Source organism: Symsagittifera roscoffensis, chromosome 1, assembly GCF_963678635.1.
Source record: "Symsagittifera roscoffensis chromosome 1, txSymRosc1.1, whole genome shotgun sequence".
In the NCBI taxonomy this organism is placed as follows: domain Eukaryota; kingdom Metazoa; phylum Xenacoelomorpha; order Acoela; family Convolutidae; genus Symsagittifera; species Symsagittifera roscoffensis.
In genome coordinates, this window is record NC_087062.1 from 100,069,820 (window position 1) to 100,090,323 (window position 20,504).

A 20,504-nucleotide genomic window follows, 5' to 3' on the forward strand; every position below is an offset into this window, starting at 1 on the left:
AGGGTAGTTTTTGAGAAAAAAAACAAAATATTTTAAAAACTAACAAAATGTCAAAAAATGTGCTTGTTTGAGGTGACAACTTTTTTCGACCGAATTTAGGGAATGGCCGTTACAGAAAGAGATATCCCCATGATTTAATCGTTTCATTGAAACCTTCATCTCGGATTTGTGCTATTAATATTAAGAAAGTGAAAAAAAAATCAAAAGAAATAGGTCAAAAATCCCTCTACTGAAATTTTCGAAGGCCGTAGAACGTGTGGTAAAATGAAAAGACTAGCGGAAAACGCAGGAACAAAGAAAAGCAGCCTGTTTTTTCATTCCTACTTCATTTGAAAGATGGTAGAGTAGTTTTTGAGAAAAATTGAAATACCTGCGAAAAGTACAACAATTTTCAAAGCTTCGCAAAAAAAATAAAACCCATACATTTTCATAATACCTACTTTTTTTCAAACAGTACCTACACTAGGCAAAAAAAGCAGCAGCATATGCTTTTTGAGTGCTTATGCTTAAATATTTTTAGATATGATTAAAATGAATTATACCAAAAGTGCCACCAATTGAGCACTTTCATTTGCGACTTAGGTTGGAAAAAAATCTTCCTATTAATATACTACGCTTCGCTTGTGTAAACATATAATCAAGTTGATAAAAACTCCTATTATTAAATCCATGAGAGCAAACTGGTATGTCCCAGCTAGCATGTTCGTTTGAGTAAGAAGACCGTAAGTAAAACAAAGCAGTTTCCGCGATTTCGTGACAGCTCGGGAAACGCAACACCCGAGCTGTTTTCGGAGCAGCTTGGGAAACACAACACAATTTCGGAGCAGCTTGGGAAACGCAACACAATTTAGGAGCAGCTCGGGAAAAGCAACACAATTTCGGAGCAGCTCGGGAAACACAACACGATTTCTGGTCTGGGCAGCTCGGGAAAGTACATTAATAACGCTCACTATTTAAAGCCCTTTAACTCCGACAGGTCATCAGGGGTACATCAAACACTATCCACATTATGCTCACAATTCAAATTTCGTTCAATTACGAGTAGAACAGCTGCTATAAATCTCATAGAACGAATAAATGAACAAGTTTAATTGATATCATTAAAACATAAAACATAGCCAACAGACAGTTGGAAAAGAGTCAATGAACGCAAAGAAACAGAAAAAAAACTGACTCGTTTTTTGAAAAACCTTTCCAGTTTAAAACAAAAAAATGTACGGTCTTAAAGCTCATTGAATTAAAAGAATAATTTATGATTGTTTTTTTTCTGATAAAATTAACCCAATTCGAGAAAAATGGAGTGTTAGGTGAAATTTTCATTCCGCTTGGAAGTCTAAGAACCTAATTCCACTTTTGAAACTAGAAATCGATCACGTTTTTTTGCGCCATTTCCACGTTTGTATTTGGAGAGTGCTATTTCCGTCATTTTCAGCAGATGAATTTCGATTGAACTCAAAAAATGCACATATACGTGAGGGCATTCAAAAAAGCGTTAATATGTATGAATGCACTTTCTGTTGTCACCAGAGCATTTAAGACTTTTCCTGGAAAATGATCACGACCTATATAAGAGTCTGATCTACATTCATCGACTCTTAATAAAATGATGAAAACAAAAATATTTCAAAAAAGCTACTGTTTTCAAAATAGTTTTATCTGCCTGCAATCTTTGCCCGATGCAACATCAAGGGTTCTTGAGACAGTCCTGGTACTTTCCTCCCTTCTCCAGGTACTGCAGCACTTCAGCCGAGCAGTCATCGATGAACTGGCCCTTGTACTTGGGTCTGTGTTCGACACACCACAGATCGGGAAGGTACTGTGGCTTCATACTCTCTTTGAAGTGTGCTCTCCACCTCTGCTTCAGAGCCTCCAAGCCCAGTCCTCTCTCCACAAAGCTGCGACACACTTTCAGCCCATGCGGTTCTAGTGCTTCGTTCTTCGGGTTTCTGTTTCAAAATGTGTCTTATTTAGGCACGATTCTACAGCAGAATTGAAATCAGCAAATAGGAAAATATATTCACAATATATACGTTAATGTTGTAATTGTTATAGTTTTGGAAATATCTTTTTTGGCAACAGAATGCAATATGCAGTCTCTGGAAAAAACTCATGTTTGTGAAAAAACCATATATTCTCAACAGTTAGGCCAGATGCCTTTTTGAAATTAAGAAAATGTCATGAAGAAACACGAAGGGGTCTCTGACTCCGAGAAATAATCACCACAATCAAACCAAAGCACCCGTGTTATAATCCCAATATGACACTATTTTTGTATAACCTGCATATTCACATGACATTATTAAATGTTGTTTTTTGAGCTTTAAAAATTACAGCTAGCAACGTAACAATATTGGAGGCGGATTGCCGGATTGTCAAAAAAAATCAACTCATCGTTTGAGAAAAAAATCATGGATAAAAATCAAAATCTACTCTTTTATTGACGTTTTAAAATAAAAATGTTCAATTTGTTCAATTAGCACAGGAAGGACTGACTGGTGCTTCATGTTGGCAACATGTTGAAGAGTGTGAAGTGTGATGTTGGCATCCAGGTTGAGAGCCTCTGCCTCGCAGCTGTTCACAAACTCAACCACAGGAAGTTTCAACTCCTCTATTCTCTGCTGCGGCATAGTGTCCATGTGTGCAACCAACGCCCTTAACGCCCAATGTTGTTTATTTATTTATTTCAACTCCAGTACGCAATTAACATTAACTCGAGTTCCAGAAGCAAAGACGATCTTTCTGGTTAAGTCATCTTTGCTACAGATAACAAGATTTATTTCAGTTTGCAAGCTTTTGTAGTGGTAGCGCTGCTGTAATTGCTATATACACATTTTTCTGAAGCTTGGTCAATTACCCTTATTAACTTTTTCGTTTGTTGACAGTTTCCAACTAATTCAATTTAAAATTGACATCGGCATAATTTTGATGAACTTGCTCGAGCAGCTAGATTTAAAAAAGATGCTTAAAATTGATTTGAAGAGTGCAAGTGTAACAAACTGTGTAAGAAGAAGCTAGAGGACTCTAAGTGTGGCTTTGGTCTGCAGCAGTTTACCTGGCTGCATGTATGGCCTTGTTCAGCAGCAGAGGGGGCTGTTTCTTCACTAGGGACACTATGGCCCCCATGGGTGCCTCACACTCCCGCTCCAGCTCCCTTCGCATGCGCAGGTCGTGCCAGTTGCTCTGCACGTGACAGCCCACACACAACACCAGAGTGTCATGCGACTGGTGCGATTTGATCGAGTCCGGAAAGTGTCTGCAACAAACAACAAACAAAGTCAACACAACACAAAACAATGTCGATCGATGAACAAGCAATCCGAAAAATAACACATGTTATTTTTGACCATTTTTCGTCCTGCAATTTGAAAGAAACAAATGTGTCGCTTACAGCTAACTGAATTACCAGATTTTTAATTGACACTTTATGGAAAAAAACTAACGAAATGAGAAAACTTGACCAGCATGTGAACTTTTTATTCCGCTAATGAAACTAAGTATGGATGTACTTTTTTGAAATTTAACTTCAATTAAATCACTTTTGCGGCATTTGCGCAAACGATAGTTTTTGGAGAGCGTAATTTTCTTTCCTTTTGAATTGAATAAATTTGATTTTAACTAAAAAAAAATTGTCAAAAGTAATAACGCGAAAAACCCAGCTTGAGAGTTAACAGATTTTAGGACGTTTTCCTGAAAAAAAACCAAAAAAAGCCACACAATCTAAATAAATGTCTTGGCTTCATTCATTGCTACGTCATCAGTAACCTTTTATTCCAAAAGGAAATTGATTTCCACCCGTAAAAGCCGTATCCATCAAACTAGATGACCTGAAATGCTTCTTTTTGGCCGATTAAATTGCTCAAGATCATCGATGAGATTGCTAACAATGTGGCATTAAGTTAACAAAAATGAACTGGATTGCGTGAAAAGAGAATGAATGAGTAAAGTGATGAAGTGAAGCTTGTTGGACTAGAATGGCGACAGCAGAGAGTACTCACTTTCTGTACTCGACAGGGACGACGTTTTTGCGCAGCATGTGTTCATCTCTTCCACACACCACACACATGTTCTTCTTGGGCAGTCGGTAGTACTCGCTGTCCTCGGAGGGTCTGTTGGCAGGCTCAAAGAACAACTTCACTCGTTTATCATCCACCCACTCTACAACCAACACACCACACCCACCACCACACTCAGTTTACATAGTTCATAATGGCAAAAGGGGGAGGATATGTTGGAATGAAAGGTTTCTACGAAAAGGGCTAGATAATGTGAACATGTTTATTGGACAATAATGCCGGATTAACACCTTCCGGTTACAAACGACACATTCCTTCTGGGCAGGCTAGACAAAAACCAACCCGTTGTTTTGCAAGCGGTACAGCAGCGAAACTCCTCTCAAAGACAAATAGAAGATTTTAAAAAATCTCAATAACATACGATTGTCCAAGATATCTCTCTTACATTGACTGAGAGGCAAGCGAACGAGGCAAGATCCCCTTTTTGTAATTAAGCTCATCTTAATTTCACTAACTATTTATGAATATCTTTGAACTGATAATCCCACAATCTGCCTGACAATAGTATAGAAATACAGCTATGTTCTTCAATTTCTGTTATTTCTTTGGAGTCTTTAACTCAGAACAAAGCACATGTGAAAGAATCACTTCATCAATATTCAAAAAAAAAACAGTCATAAATTGAGTTCTAAAGAAAAATGATGAGCAATGATTATCAATACGATCTTACTTACGGTCTAGGATTCGGGTTAAGCTTCGGCAACTGGTAATTCAAACTTCATAAATGGATACCTTAGCTATTGAAACAACTATAAATGTCTGACGATACCAAAAACTCTACCAAAATCAAGCGAACAAAAATGGTGCATTAACATCAAATTTACAGGACTTTGTCTTGCACAAAAAATTATTCGAGAAAAGCTAATTGTGCTGTCGCGGTTTAATTTTGTCAAAAGTTGCCGTCAAATAGAATGCTCTTATGTTATCTGAATTCAAAACAAGCTATTAGCGAAATTTTGTAACTCAATGTATCTAGCAATTTTTTTAAAATGCATCATTTATACATAATGTGGCTTTATGCTCTGCAATTTGTTACATGCAAAGTTAGTGTGGATGCCTTCAGTTTGTTATAATCCATTTATTACTTGCAAAATTGAATCCATTTATATTTGGTGCCACTTTTGCTGAATTGTTTGGCAATTTGATAGCATTTGTTCGCAAGTGTTAACAAAAACTCAATAAAAGCACACAAACACTCTGAGATTGAAAGATTATCAACCAACGGAACCCGAGAACTAGTGGATTCTTTTTGCTAAGATGCAAAATAAATCCGCGTAAAGCCCTAATCGGACAGAAAGTCCATTGACATATTCTCCTTCCCATCCTAACCCTATTATCAATTGCTTATTTTTGTAACCAAAGAGCCTTCCACTAAATAAAAACCCTCAACAAATCCAAAAAGCAATTATTATTATTAAGCCTTAGCAAATTTTTTCCATGACAAAAAAATGCATGGCAACGATATGACTCACACGAGACAAGGACCTCTTACCAACTCAATCACCTGTTAAAAGAACGATAAAACTCAACTTGAAATAGCATGCGATTTTTTCCAAAAATAGGTTATCAGGAAAATCATGATGTAATTTTTTTAATCCTTTTTCTCCCTTCCTAATCACGAATAGCAGAGCTCGCCTCATTTAAATCAATTTCCCCATTAAATTTTACAAAGATTGTTCCGCTTTTTTCTTCGATCGTACAGCTTTTCACGCCTTAAGCATGACTTTTCAATAACAAATGTTAACTTTCAGAAAAAGGTGAAACTTCCAGAGTTATAAGAACTGTTCCACGATTAATCCACGATTTTATTTTCATTAGTAGTCTCTAGTAACTATCAACAAATGCACGATTCATCCCCTTCGAATCCAAAAAAATCTTTATAACATGTAGTTTCACCCTTTTTCACAAGCACGACAAAGAACCAATGTCTCCCAACCTGGCAAAACGCCACACTTCGCACCGCTTGCGATACGAAACAAAAAACCGCTAGGTCGGAAAAAAATAGAACGAAAAATTCGAAAATGCGAAAAACTAGATCTATCAAAATGAATTAGGCTAATTTTCAACCAAAGACATGCCAAGATAATAGGTTGTGGAATAAGCATCGGTATTAAATTACCAAGCGGTAACAAAGCCAAAAACATCTTAGCAGAAACCCTTTAAACCGAAAAAAAAAACTAAAAATAAGGCTTATAAAAAGTTAACAAGTCCCACTCGTCCTCAAAACACACGAACACAAAAATTTAGTTGCGCGCCAACTGAAGCAATTTGAGGCTACTAAGCCGATATATCATAGACCGAAACCTATTGAGCCAAATAAAAAGAAATAAAAGACGAATAAAGCCGAAAAACAATTCCAAGACTAAAGAAAAATTATTGAGTCCCGTCAACTTCAAACCACACGCGCACACAGAATTTTGTTTCGCTCGTCAAAAGACGCTATATGAGGCCATCAAACCCATATAGTATAGGCCGAAACACAAAGCCAAGAAATGAAAAAAAAATTCTGAAAAAATTGTTGTCATGAAAAACTTGATTTAAAACTTCTCTTAAGACTTAAGCATTTTGTGCGATCTCATCGTACACACCAACGAGAAAACGACAAAAAGCAGCTCTATAAAATGCAATAAGAAAAAGTAGAAATAAGTCTCGATTAGTAAAAATTCGGCTACATCATGGATTAGAACCTACTACCTACTGCTACCTAAAAACAAGAAATTAAGAGTCTCACGCACTAATCACTCAGCCACGGACGAGAATGAACAATGAACACTGGTAAAACCGTGTTAGGTCAGAAAAAAAGTAGCTTCGTACTAATACACTAGCTGCTCGAAGTTAAAGAAACGAACCTTAATTTATAATTTATAATTTCGACGATTCTGTGAACAAAGTTATTTACGGGGAAAAAAGGCTAATACCCGATTGCACTACCCTTGCTTTTCGCAAGAGTAATAAAAGAATCCAAGACATTTTCGTTTAAAATAAGCTTACAGCACAAGAAAGATAACAAACAAGGAAAATAAATCGACAAAACATAAGCAGACAACTGATAGGGCGATGATTTTTGTTGATAGAATTTTCAAGAAATTGAGCATGTTTGCTGCAGAATTGAATGCTGCACAAATGACTCAGTGATTTTGATTAACTTGTTGTTAACCCAAAAAAAAATAATATTCCGATTTGATAACGCTTGCAAATCGCAAGCGTAATCAGACATGAGCCAAACATGGAGCACAATAAAAACGCTCCACAACCGGCTTCAATTCCTCTAAAAACCTTTTTGATTTTTTAGCTATTTAACTTGATTGCTTGGCAGGCCGACCTTGATTAACAGGTTTTTGCCTCTCCAAACGGTGCTTTCAAAGCGTGAACTTGAAACACAAGCTGGATCTCTGTGCAGAACAAAATTGTTAAATTAATGAAATTAGCATTATGAACAGTTTGAATTATCGACCAAATACTGAGAGACTCCAAATATTTCTACGATATCGAAATTAATTCAATCTGACGATTTATTAGTTTTCTTGATACAGTTTGAGGCAGCACAAACACGATTCACTTTTAGCTAAGTTACTACATTTGCAGAGAGCAATCTTCAGAAAATCGGAATGTTCGAATTAAAAACCACAGACGAGTTTCTAAAGAGAAACATCTGCTCCTGACGCATGTCGCTTATAGAATGTTTATTAACACAGAGGCGAAGCTGTGCTTCGCAAACACAAGCGAGGAAGAGCAAAAAAGAGCTCAAACAGGCGAACTAGGAAAAGATTAAAAATACACCTGAAAACTTTTTACTGAGATTAGGAGCATCACGTTCTGACATCTCCACGACCGCTTGTAATGTAACTAATACTAGCCACCAACAAAGCAGCCACAGTTTAAATATGATTAAATTGAAATATAAAGAGCAACCAAATGAACACTTTTATTAGCGACTAAGGTTAGAAAAAAAACCTTCGTACTAACAAGATTCGTTTGTGTAGTTATGACGAACAGTAAAGATCAATTTATATTTCTGAGAAAGTATTCGCAATGCAGCTATGACTGCAGATTACGCAGATCTATCCAACTTTTCAAAATATTCGTACACCATCTAATAATCGGATAATAAAAAACTGGTTCTTAGAAAAAATGCTGGGATTTAGTTTAGCGGAAACTCTTCAAATTGTTTTGTTGCGATAGTTCCACCAACTGTGAATTCATTCTAATAGCTAACAATCAATCAAACTGGAACACGCCCATTCATTATCGAGCAATCAAACTAATAGGCACCAATCCAATCCAATTTGAGACTACAGCTATAAATTTGAGACTGGCTTGAACATGAAATTTCAGAACCTCCTAATCCATGCTTTGCTTGTGATATTTTGCTCAACAAAGTTGCTTCAGGGCTTCAAACTACGAAACGAAAAGAGATCTGTGGAAGACAGACTTGTTTCGACCTTGGACAGTGAGTAGTTTTGTTTGTTAGTTGTAACAACTTTGTTTACCTACCTCCCAGTCCCTTCACACAGTACCACTTGAGTTTGTTCATACTGCAGGTGCAGAGTAGCTGACCATCGGGTGCGAGGAGACTTCCATTGGAGTAGATCTCACTCTTGCTGCTGTACAAATATTTCACAGGAATCACTGACTTACTGTCAACACCACTACTGCCTGGGGCGGCAGTGACCTTGTTTGAACAGTGATTGGCATTCAAAGATCCGTTGAAAGGGTTCGTACCGCCCTGCAATAGAAACATGAATAAATAGTGATTTATTCATCTTCACAGGGGCGGGGTGAAATGAGGCCGGCTATAATGGGAAAGACCCCCGATCTATTGTATGACTTCATCTTTTAATTGACAGAGCTAAGATTCTTCTTCCTCCGTAACAAAAGATATGTACAACATTCGAATTAGAGGATAAGCCACCCAAAACACTTTTGACAAAAATTATCCAAATAGTTTTCGGGTGACCTGTCAGGCTGCTAAAACAAAAATTTATTATGATCTTTTTGCATATACGTGACCACTATAGACAGCATACAAGCGAAGTAGCTGCAGCAAAATAAAAGGTTCGTTCTGCAAAAAAGTCGCAAAGAGTTTCAAAAAAGATTGAATATCATTGGAAGTGCCAATTTTGTCGACCATTGGCTCTTTTATACGCTGAAGTTTCCAAACGAGTTTTTTCAACCTTTTAATGCCACTTGAATCACCACTGAAAGAGCTCAGTAGGATATATCAGTCGACCCCAATTGCCACCTGATCTGATTACACGAGGGAACAAACGCGGCTCAGGACAACAACACCTTTTGAATGTTATTTTTAAAAAATCCGTCAAAATGGCTAGTTAAAAGGTCGAAATTTGTCTGAAGAAAAAAACCCAACTCGAGCACAAATATTCCATTACTTTCGTTACGAAAGTCGGAACAACTAGAGCTTCATAAAGCTAACACAATTAGAGATGTTAATTTTTGAAAAAGAAGTCATTCACCTTTTTCAAGCCATTGAAAATTAAGTAATCAAAAGAAAAATTGAATTGAAAAAAAAAATAAAGGGACTGAGAAATTGAAAATGGCAGTGAGCAACATTTGATTTTTTTTCCTAAAACAAAAAATATGCACGAACTTCTATTTAAAAACGACAATTGCAATTACTTAATACTATTAAGGTCTTCTGTTATCTTCCAACTTCTACACAGAGGCGAACCTCTCAGAGGCGCACTTCTCAAACAGCAACAAAACTCCATGAAGTAGCTTTAAAAAAGTCAGACAAAGACTTCTAACGGGTTTCGATCCTCAATCCTCGCACAAGCACAACCAGGAACTAAGTCGACTACAAGTAAACAACCGTTCAGACATGCGCCACTGGAGCTTACAAACACCAAACACCAGCCACTAATAAGTTGGAGAAAAGATGCTATTAAACTGCCAATGCAGCCACAAAACCCCACCAAATTGAGCACTTTCATTGTGGAAAAAAGAAGAGCCATATGATTCGCGGGCTCCCTTGAGCAACGAACTGATTAAAGTTAGTACATGGTACGAATAAACAATTTGTCAACGCAAATGGTGTTTTTTTTTCAAATGTAACACCAATTCGACCAAATTTTTTATCTCTACTTAACGTTCGCATTACTCCAACAGTTTTTTCCACACTCACTCCCTTCCTCCTCGCCAAATACGCCCAACATTTCTGAAATGCTTTAAAGAAGAAACCACTGAACTTTTTTTAGCTACTCCCGAACGAAAACCATCCCGTAGCTTTTCAAAACCGAGACGAAGTCTCCTCTTTTGTTTGTAAATATTTTAAACCATTTTAAAACCATACAAAACAAGCAACCAAGTTCCTCACTCAATCCGCACCCTCTAAGGTTATCTGTAACCCTCCACGCATAATTGACCCATCAGAACAATCACTCTCCAGAAATACCCGCTGTAAACTTTCCCAACTCCGGTCCGGATACAGCCGGATCTTAAACATTACCTTTCCCGACTAGACAGCTCACTTCCCCCGCTATGTCCAACCTGCTCCCTTGCACTCCACACTACTTGCCACCTTTTCAGCTGTCCGCAAAACCCCTCCCCTTACTTACCCCTGCAGACCTGTGGCTTCGGCCGGTAGATGCTGTGAAATTGCTTAACTCGGAGACAGACGAACATAACCCGACTTCGGGCTAAAACAACAACATATTCGCTCAACTAACCCGAATTTTATACTTCTGGTTGAAGTAAGGCTGCACCCTCTGCACAAAGTCCTCAAAGCTGTTCTGTTTTGTGATTTGGAACAGTGTGAAGAACTTGACGAAGACCTTGAGGGAGACGAGTGCGTCATTTGCAGCATACCATATTTGGTCTTCAGTCAGACACTCTTGTGCCCAATTGGACAGTTGCAGCTCCTTGCTCATTTCTCTCCCCAGTAGATTCCCACTCAGTTTCGCAAGACCCATTCTAAACACCAGTTCCAATTTAAACATATGCTTCTTTTAAACACGCAGTCCACTTCATTTTTAGTGAAATTCTTTGGCATATTTTCTGATGAAACTGGCAAACATGCGAGCTTCAACAACTTTTTACAGTAAAAATAGCGTTTTATTTTGAGCGCGCGCTCTGTCCCCAAATTAGATTGGCTCCTGGAAGATTGAAACTGGTCAAAACGAACCCTCTCAATTTAAGCTGGTTGAACTCAAACGCCAGATATCTCAAGTCAAACCAGGAAGCCACATGCAGATTCAGAACTTCCCACACTTTCTTCACATCCAGATCAATACCAACGCCAACCTTCGTAACTCTGAAAACAAGCCTAGGCATACTTCATTTCAAAGACACGACGCTGTTCAGCCCTAGACGGCCAACTGCTGTTGTACCATTGACCAGGCGAAGCGGAGCTTCGCAATACTTGCGATTAAAAACAAACATAAAAACTAAGTCGAAAAAATGGCAAACGTTGAAAAAACAAGTTCTCCCAAAAGTTATACTTTCTTATGTCTCGATAGAAGTTCACTCTAAGCTACCATGCCAGAAATTCGAAAACCAAAATAGCAACGGATTAAACTTACAAAGAGGAAATAAAGCCGGCAATCTTTGAGCATACAAAAGTTGAGCAGAAAAAAAAATAGTTAGGAAGTCCAACAATTCATTATTTTTTTTCAATTGAATCTATACTGGAAAAAAGCAATACAAGTGTACAAAGGAGACGGCGTTAACTCTAAACCAAGTGGGAAGGAGCCTGGAGGTTATGAAGGTTTAATAAAAAAGCAAGTTGAAGAAAATGTAAGAAAAGTTGTTTTCTGGAAAAAGTCTTGTTTCCGATTTCAAGACACTTGCTTTCGCAATTGTAATAATACCTGATTTTGTGGAACAGGAATTTTTTCCCTCGAAACAACGCACTATAAGTTCATTATGCCATAAAAAATAAATTGAATCCGTTTAATCGAAAAAAACTATATAACAAATAAAATTATTAAGAATCAGACAAGAAACTTCAACAAACGACAAACTTTTAACAAGAGTAAAAAAATTTAAAATCAAAATAAAACCCACGCTTAACAAAAAATCCGAAAAAAAGTACCAATAAAACAAACTTCATTTGAAAAACGGGAAATGAACCGACGGAAATTAGGCCGAAACCACGAATCCGAAAAAAACTCAACATTATTTCTAAAAATTTATTTGAAAACAAACTAACGCCGGAAACGGACTACACCAATTTACTAGGAAACTTCAAAAAATTAAGCATGTCTGAAAATGAGCATGTCTGAAATTCACCATTCTTACATATTTGACCATTCTGTGCCTACAGTTATTTACGGGAAAAAGTCTAGTACCCGATTGCAATACCCTTGCAATAATTATGAATTACATGTAATTTTTCCGAACTTCAGGGTATATATTTCTCCGGTATATTTCCACAGAGTTTCGAGACTTCACTCGCAAATTTTGATTTAAGCTAAACTATGGGAGCGGGGATTTGCAAATAAGACCACAAAAGCTGCACTGTCAAATTATCGTTCGGCGTGTTGTGTCTACGTATAACTAACTTTTCGTCTGACAGGACTTCGGCCAAATGAGCCAAAGACAATGCATCATCTGATGATTCATTACGGTCTAGTTCTTCTAAAATACTTTTCATTTGAATGACGTAAACTGTTCCATCGAACAGTGCAATTTGGACCAATGCTAGTTTTTCCAGTGTGTCTGTGACCCAGTCGAGGTCGTCGCAAGCATTCAAGAAATCTTCTGTTTGCTCAGTTCTGCCGTTCATTCGTTTAGTGTTCGAACCCCACTCACAGTCCAGTCCAATGACCTACAGTGAACACAATCTACTGTTTCAGTTTACTTTAATTATATAATTTTATTTTATCAAAATCCAAACACAAAATCGTAATTGTTTTACTTTTTTCTTTTTGTTTTCCACGCCAAATCAGGTAACACAATAAGTTATCGGACTGGGTTGGGTGATATATCATATTAAAGCCCTTTCAGTCGTGATCCGAACGACATTAAAAATGACGAGAAAAACCGGTTTGAAGTTTTGTCTAATTTCGACCAAATAAAGTGATGATAACTTGTTAAATTGCTCATTTAAGCTTCAAAAATTGGATTTTTCCAAAAAGAAAACTATTTTTGAAATCTTTATGGGGTATTTCCTCTGAAAACTGAATCGAAAAATAATTTTTTCATACCGCTGAGATTTATTGAAAATTTGCTGTTCTTCGACAATAAAAACCATATGCGCCTCATCAAAAAATAAGCAAAATGACAACTTACAACCCTGAAAATATAACGAACAGATAGTTGGAAAAAGAGTCAACGAACGCACAAAAACGAAAAAATAAATTTCAAGAACAATTCATAATTGACACTTTTTTCATAAAAATTACCCAATTTCAGAAAAGTGGAGCAAAATGGACTTTCATTGAATCTTAACAACTGTCTGGAGTGTGGGGAAATAATATAACGAAGTATGCCTGTGAAGGCTTAATAGCCTTTGATAGATCTTGTGTTGAAAATAATCAAAGGGAAACTTGCCGGAAACTTGTTTGTCTGCTCTCTGACATGAAGCGCACACGTCAATAACTGGGAACTCTTCTGGATCAAAACTGGCTGCAAGGTAACACTCAAGATATCATTAAACACTTGTCCACTCTGTCTCAGGAAGCGAAGCAGCCGCTCGCCAAAAATCAAACCTGTATTAAAAGTGATAAAAAATTACTCGTCGCTCTTCTCCGATCACTTAAAATTCATAAGCAAACAAACCTAAGGTGGCAAAACCAGCAGCATAAATGCAACGTGAAGAGTCCATGCGTGGCTTCGTATGTGAACATGAATCTTAAAAGTGGGAAGCAGCTAGCTATTCTTACCATCATTAGCCGCCAAAAACTAGCGAAATTAAGCTGAGGTGTATAATTTTAGGGCTAGGGTTAGAGTACAAAGCGCCCATTAAGATTCCAAAAAACCTCACAGGGTTTTTATGAATAATTGAGCAGAAACTCGCATATACTCTTCCTTAGATGATTAGATTTAAACACCCTCTCTGTTCATTATAAAAGGGTAAACAGAAAAGTAGTCGGACTTCACCCAAAAGACACGGAGATTAAAAGATAATCAGTGCAAGTTTAATTAGCTTTTGAGGAATTTAGGGTAAAGGCAAAGAAACATCTTCTTTGAGATCGTCATGCACTTTCAGGTGTTTAATAATCGGAACCACCACTACCCCCCGCGATAGATGATTTCACTTAAAGAAATAAATGTCCACCAATAAAAACGGACCCCAAATTCAAATTTTGAAAAAATGTCAACACCAGGATCGAGGCAGATGCCATTGGCATCCCAAATTCAAGGATGGTGCTATGCTCACCGAGTCACTCTAAAAACATAATCGCTATTGTCTCTGCGGCGTATATTTGTGGCTTTAATATAAAATTAGATTTAAAAAGGGGCTCACCTCAAGCTGAAGATACCTTTTAATGTTTTTGAATTGATTGTACTGATGCTGGATAAAATGGAAACTTCAAAAATTGGGCTTCACCCAAAACTTTGGTTGTTTCCAATATAATAAAGAGTTTAACTTTATAGATTTTGAAATTTTCCCAAGGACATATAACAATTTTTAAGAAAGAATCAAGGCGCAGTCGCTTATCGCGGAGGCTTCACGCTACCTGTCGCTTCAATTAAACCCCTGATATCAAATACGGTAGGGTATTTTTCGAGAATATCAAAAAGTTTAATGAAACGAACAAGAATAAAAAAAATGATTTTCAGAGGGCGATAACTTTATGTGTTAAAAACTTTGTGAGCTGCAATTAATGCAGGGAAGCTTTTTTCTACCCGTCATCTCCATTAAAGTCATAATCTTAAATTTCAAATGTTCATTTTTATAAAAGTTTTCAAGAAAAAAAAAGGGTAAAATTTTGACATTTCCAAGGTCCATAACTTTTGTAAAATTTTTTTTTGAAAAGCCGCTTAAGCAGAGGAGCTTCCCACTAGACCATCCTTTTGATTGAACCCATAATCTCAGATGTGGGAGGGTAGTTATCGAAACAAGTCAAAAAGTTTTAAAAAACGGTCAAAAAATCACGAATATGATTTTTCCGAGGACGATAACTTTTCAAAACAAAATTGGGCGTAACAGTTTATGCAGGAGAGCTCCCCACAACTATCCATTCAACCTAAAATCTGAGATTGATTTATTGTAGTTTTCGAGGAAAAAGAAAGGCAGTAAAGTGGGGTACGCTTAAAAGAGACTTAGTGTATATGCATGCACGCAAGGTATTGGGAGTTCTTTCCATTAGTACTTGTTAGGAAATCGAAGATTCATTTTTCGACAAAAACTAAAAATAAAAAAATATTTCAAAGCTTCAAAAAAAAGTTTAAAAAAAAAAAACTCATACATTTCCACAATACCTGTTTTTATCAAACAGGAATTCAATATCCTTTCGTAAACTTTTTCAAGAAACAACCCCCCTCCCCGATAATTTTGGACCCATTCGATAATTGAGCTCCTGAAAGTACAAATTTATGTGGTTTTTTAAATTTTGAAAATATTTTTATCTAATTAACTTTAATTTTCTTCAAATTAGGTTCGTGCAAAAATTCAGAAAAGTTATTGGAACTGCGTTACCAGCAACAATGTCAATATGATTTACAAAAGGGGAAAACAGTTTTTATTGCATTCCATCGTTGAATTCTAGGACACAGAAGTTAAACACGCAAGTAAAAAAAGGCCAAAGCTCTAAAACTGACAGTAAAGTTGAATGAAAAACACGCCTCGAAAAAAGAAAAAATTATTTTAATTACAGAGTCGTCGACTACGAGATACGAAGTCAGATGATCAGACTGTCACAGCTGATCCGATTATTTTCAGTTTGAGTAGAAGCACAGGTGCTACACGGGCTCGGAAGAGAGACCTGTCACACTAAGCAAGGACGTAATCTCTACTTCAAGAGCTCAGCATCAGTTGCGAGAACTATCAAATTAATAATCTATCAAACTATCAATTTCTTAGACAATTTGTTTACCAGAAAAATCGATGTCCCAATTTGACCATGCATATTAACCACTAGCGTACTAAATTCAGGGCTGCGCATCGTTTTTTTTCGAAACACAAAGAGCAAGGGCCTCGAAAAAGATAGCAATTTCAAACATGTTGTTTTCGTTCCACGGTTGCACTTACTCCAAGTCTTCAGCTTGGCACTTTCCGGAATAATTTGATCAAATTACTATTTCATTCTCATTTCAGCCAGCTAATTAAAACCCCCAGGTTTTTATTCCTTTTGGATTTTTCGACTGAACTGATTTAAAAAAGTGCCTAGAACTTGGTAACGTGTTGTTCATATAAGCAATTTGAAATTGCCTTAAAAATGGAGAATTAGCAAATAAATTTATTTTCAAAGATGATTGGAAAGTAAAGGCATTCAATTAAATTTAAAACTCATTAACCAAAATATTGTCCAATTTAACTTGCAATATATTGTATAAAATCTTTTTTCACATGCAACCAATTGCATTAGAAAAATAATGCAATTCTTTAATTGACCCTCAAACTTCAGCTTAAATTTGAATTTGAACTTGTCATTGACCTCAGTTTACTCCTGAGAACGATATTCTTAGTTCAGTCAATATCAGAATGGATCTATTGTGCAAAAGGAGGATTTAAAGCTTTCATAAATTACAAAAGAAATTCTACCACATAGAGACTCTTAAATCAATAATCGTATGTTGCTACTACTGCAACTAAGTTGCAAAGATAGAATCCAAGAACGAAGTTGTGCCATCAAGCATTAAGCTTTAGGAGTTTATAAATTTATTCGTTTGTTAAAATAAATAAGCTGATTATTTTGCTTCTAGAACGACGACGCCGAATTTCAATATCCATTTTCATCGAGTGCAGTTTCTAGGGCAGGTTAAATTTTCAGATTGATCAAAGGATGGGCGGCTGAAACCTGACTTCAAATTTTCTTTGTTCTCTTCCACTTTCAGTTCACGGGAAGTGACGCCGGGCGCCGTGTGTGTGGGGTGCGTCGAATATGAGCACTCGGCGACTCAGAGCAGGCGACTCAGAGCAAAAGATAATCAGTGCAAGTTTAATTAGCTTTTGAGGAATTTAGGGTAAAGGCAAAGAAACATCTTCTTTGAGATCGTCATGCACTTTCAGGTGTTTAATAATCGGAACCACCACTACCCCCCGCGATAGATGATTTCACTTAAAGAAATAAATGTCCACCAATAAAAACGGACCCCAAATTCAAATTTTGAAAAAATGTCAACACCAGGATCGAGGCAGATGCCAGTGGCATCCCAAATTCAAGGATGGTGCTATGCTCACCGAGTCACTCTAAAAACATAATCGCTATTGTCTCTGCGGCGTATATTTGTGGCTTTAATATAAAATTAGATTTAAAAAGGGGCTCACCTCAAGCTGAAGATACCTTTTAATGTTTTTGAATTGATTGTACTGATGCTGGATAAAATGGAAACTTCAAAAATTGGGCTTCACCCAAAACTTTGGTTGTTTCCAATATAATAAAGAGTTTAACTTTATAGATTTTGAAATTTTCCCAAGGACATATAACAATTTTTAAGAAAGAATCAAGGCGCAGTCGCTTATCGCGGAGGCTTCACGCTACCTGTCGCTTCAATTAAACCCCTGATATCAAATACGGTAGGGTATTTTTCGAGAATATCAAAAAGTTTAATGAAACGAACAAGAATAAAAAAAATGATTTTCAGAGGGCGATAACTTTATGTGTTAAAAACTTTGTGAGCTGCAATTAATGCAGGGAAGCTTTTTTCTACCCGTCATCTCCATTAAAGTCATAATCTTAAATTTCAAATGTTCATTTTTATAAAAGTTTTCAAGAAAAAAAAGGGTAAAATTTTGACATTTCCAAGGTCCATAACTTTTGTAAAAATTTTTTTTGAAAAGCCGCTTAAGCAGAGGAGCTTCCCACTAGACCATCCTTTTGATTGAACCCATAATCTCAGATGTGGGAGGGTAGTTATCGAAACAAGTCAAAAAGTTTTAAAAAACGGTCAAAAAATCACGAATATGATTTTTCCGAGGACGATAACTTTTCAAAACAAAATTGGGCGTAACAGTTTATGCAGGAGAGCTCCCCACAACTATCCATTCAACCTAAAATCTGAGATTGATTTATTGTAGTTTTCGAGGAAAAAGAAAGGCAGTAAAGTGGGGTACGCTTAAAAGAGACTTAGTGTATATGCATGCACGCAAGGTATTGGGAGTTCTTTCCATTAGTACTTGTTAGGAAATCGAAGATTCATTTTTCGACAAAAACTAAAAATAAAAAAATATTTCAAAGCTTCAAAAAAAAGTTAAAAAAAATAAAACTCATACATTTCCACAATACCTGTTTTTATCAAACAGGAATTCAATATCCTTTCGTAAACTTTTTCAAGAAACAACCCCCCTCCCCGATAATTTTGGACCCATTCGATAATTGAGCTCCTGAAAGTACAAATTTATGTGGTTTTTTAAATTTTGAAAATATTTTTATCTAATTAACTTTAATTTTCTTCAAATTAGGTTCGTGCAAAAATTCAGAAAAGTTATTGGAACTGCGTTACCAGCAACAATGTCAATATGATTTACAAAAGGGGAAAACAGTTTTTATTGCATTCCATCGTTGAATTCTAGGACACAGAAGTTAAACACGCAAGTAAAAAAAGGCCAAAGCTCTAAAACTGACAGTAAAGTTGAATGAAAAACACGCCTCGAAAAAAGAAAAAATTATTTTAATTACAGAGTCGTCGACTACGAGATACGAAGTCAGATGATCAGACTGTCACAGCTGATCCGATTATTTTCAGTTTGAGTAGAAGCACAGGTGCTACACGGGCTCGGAAGAGAGACCTGTCACACTAAGCAAGGACGTAATCTCTACTTCAAGAGCTCAGCATCAGTTGCGAGAACTATCAAATTAATAATCTATCAAACTATCAATTTCTTAGACAATTTGTTTACCAGAAAAATCGATGTCCCAATTTGACCATGCATATTAACCACTAGCGTACTAAATTCAGGGCTGCGCATCGTTTTTTTTTCGAAACACAAAGAGCAAGGGCCTCGAAAAAGATAGCAATTTCAAACATGTTGTTTTCGTTCCACGGTTGCACTTACTCCAAGTCTTCAGCTTGGCACTTTCCGGAATAATTTGATCAAATTACTATTTCATTCTCATTTCAGCCAGCTAATTAAAACCCCCAGGTTTTTATTCCTTTTGGATTTTTCGACTGAACTGATTTAAAAAAGTGCCTAGAACTTGGTAACGTGTTGTTCATATAAGCAATTTGAAATTGCCTTAAAAATGGAGAATTAGCAAATAAATTTATTTTCAAAGATGATTGGAAAGTAAAGGCATTCAATTAAATTTAAAACTCATTAACCAAAATATTGTCCAATTTAACTTGCAATATATTGTATAAAATCTTTTTTCACATGCAACCAATCGCATTAGAAAAATAATGCAATTCTTTAATTGACCCTCAAACTTCAGCTTAAATTTGAATTTGAACTTGTCATTGACCTCAGTTTACTCCTGAGAACGATATTCTTAGTTCAGTCAATATCAGAATGGATCTATTGTGCAAAAGGAGGATTTAAAGCTTTCATAAATTACAAAAGAAATTCTACCACATAGAGACTCTTAAATCAATAATCGTATGTTGCTACTACTGCAACTAAGTTGCAAAGATAGAATCCAAGAACGAAGTTGTGCCATCAAGCATTAAGCTTTAGGAGTTTATAAATTTATTCGTTTGTTAAAATAAATAAGCTGATTATTTTGCTTCTAGAACGACGACGCCGAATTTCAATATCCATTTTCATCGAGTGCAGTTTCTAGGGCAGGTTAAATTTTCAGATTGATCAAAGGATGGGCGGCTGAAACCTGACTTCAAATTTTCTTTGTTCTCTTCCACTTTCAGTTCACGGGAAGTGACGCCGGGCGCCGTGTGTGTGGGGTGCGTCGAATATGAGCACTCGGCGACTCAGAGCAGGCGACTCAGAGCAAAAGATAATCAGTGCAAGTTTAATTAGCTTTTGAGGAATTTAGGGTAAAGGCAAAGAAAGATCTTCTTTGAGATCGTCATGCACTTTCAGGTGTTTAATAATCGGAACCACCACTACCCCCCGCGATAGATGATTTCACTTAAAGAAATAAATGTCCACCAATAAAAACGGACCCCAAATTCAAATTTTGAAAAAATGTCAACACCAGGATCGAGGCAGATGCCAGTGGCATCCCAAATTCAAGGATGGTGCTATGCTCACCGAGTCACTCTAAAAACATAATCGCTATTGTCTCTGCGGCGTATATTTGTGGCTTTAATATAAAATTAGATTTAAAAAGGGGCTCACCTCAAGCTGAAGATACCTTTTAATGTTTTTGAATTGATTGTACTGATGCTGGATAAAATGGAAACTTCAAA

At 36.5% G+C, this 20,504-nt stretch overlaps 1 protein-coding gene across 1 annotated transcript; it reads right to left on the reverse strand.

Moving 5' to 3' along the window:
* Nucleotides 1-1,512: 1,512 nt before the first annotated feature.
* LOC134853426 (exonuclease 3'-5' domain-containing protein 2-like) lies at nt 1,513-13,879 on the reverse strand. Its single transcript, XM_063869427.1, has 10 exons — nt 13,812-13,879; nt 13,584-13,741; nt 12,593-12,858; nt 11,215-11,343; nt 10,760-11,003; nt 8,568-8,799; nt 3,996-4,155; nt 3,053-3,253; nt 2,494-2,652; nt 1,513-1,946 (listed from the first exon to the last, which is right to left on the reverse strand). Exons 1-10 carry the CDS (start codon nt 13,855-13,857, stop codon nt 1,685-1,687), a joined length of 1,857 nt encoding a protein of 618 aa, XP_063725497.1. The 5' UTR covers nt 13,858-13,879; the 3' UTR covers nt 1,513-1,684.
* Between the last annotated feature and the right edge of the window lie 6,625 nt (nt 13,880-20,504).

What these genes read in the sequence shown, in the direction of transcription:
- LOC134853426 (XM_063869427.1), bottom strand. Translation starts at nt 13,857, where the DNA reads ATGGACTCTTCACGTTGCATTTATGCTGCTGGTTTTGCCACCTTAG. An exon ending in AGCAGACAAACAAGTTTCCG is followed by an intron (nt 12,859 to 13,583) that starts GCAAGTTTCCCT and finishes TGTTCACTGTAG; the next exon opens with GTCATTGGACTGGACTGTGA. An exon ending in ACCAGAAGTATAAAATTCGG is followed by an intron (nt 8,800 to 10,759) that starts GTTAGTTGAGCG and finishes TTTCTATTGCAG; the next exon opens with GGCGGTACGAACCCTTTCAA.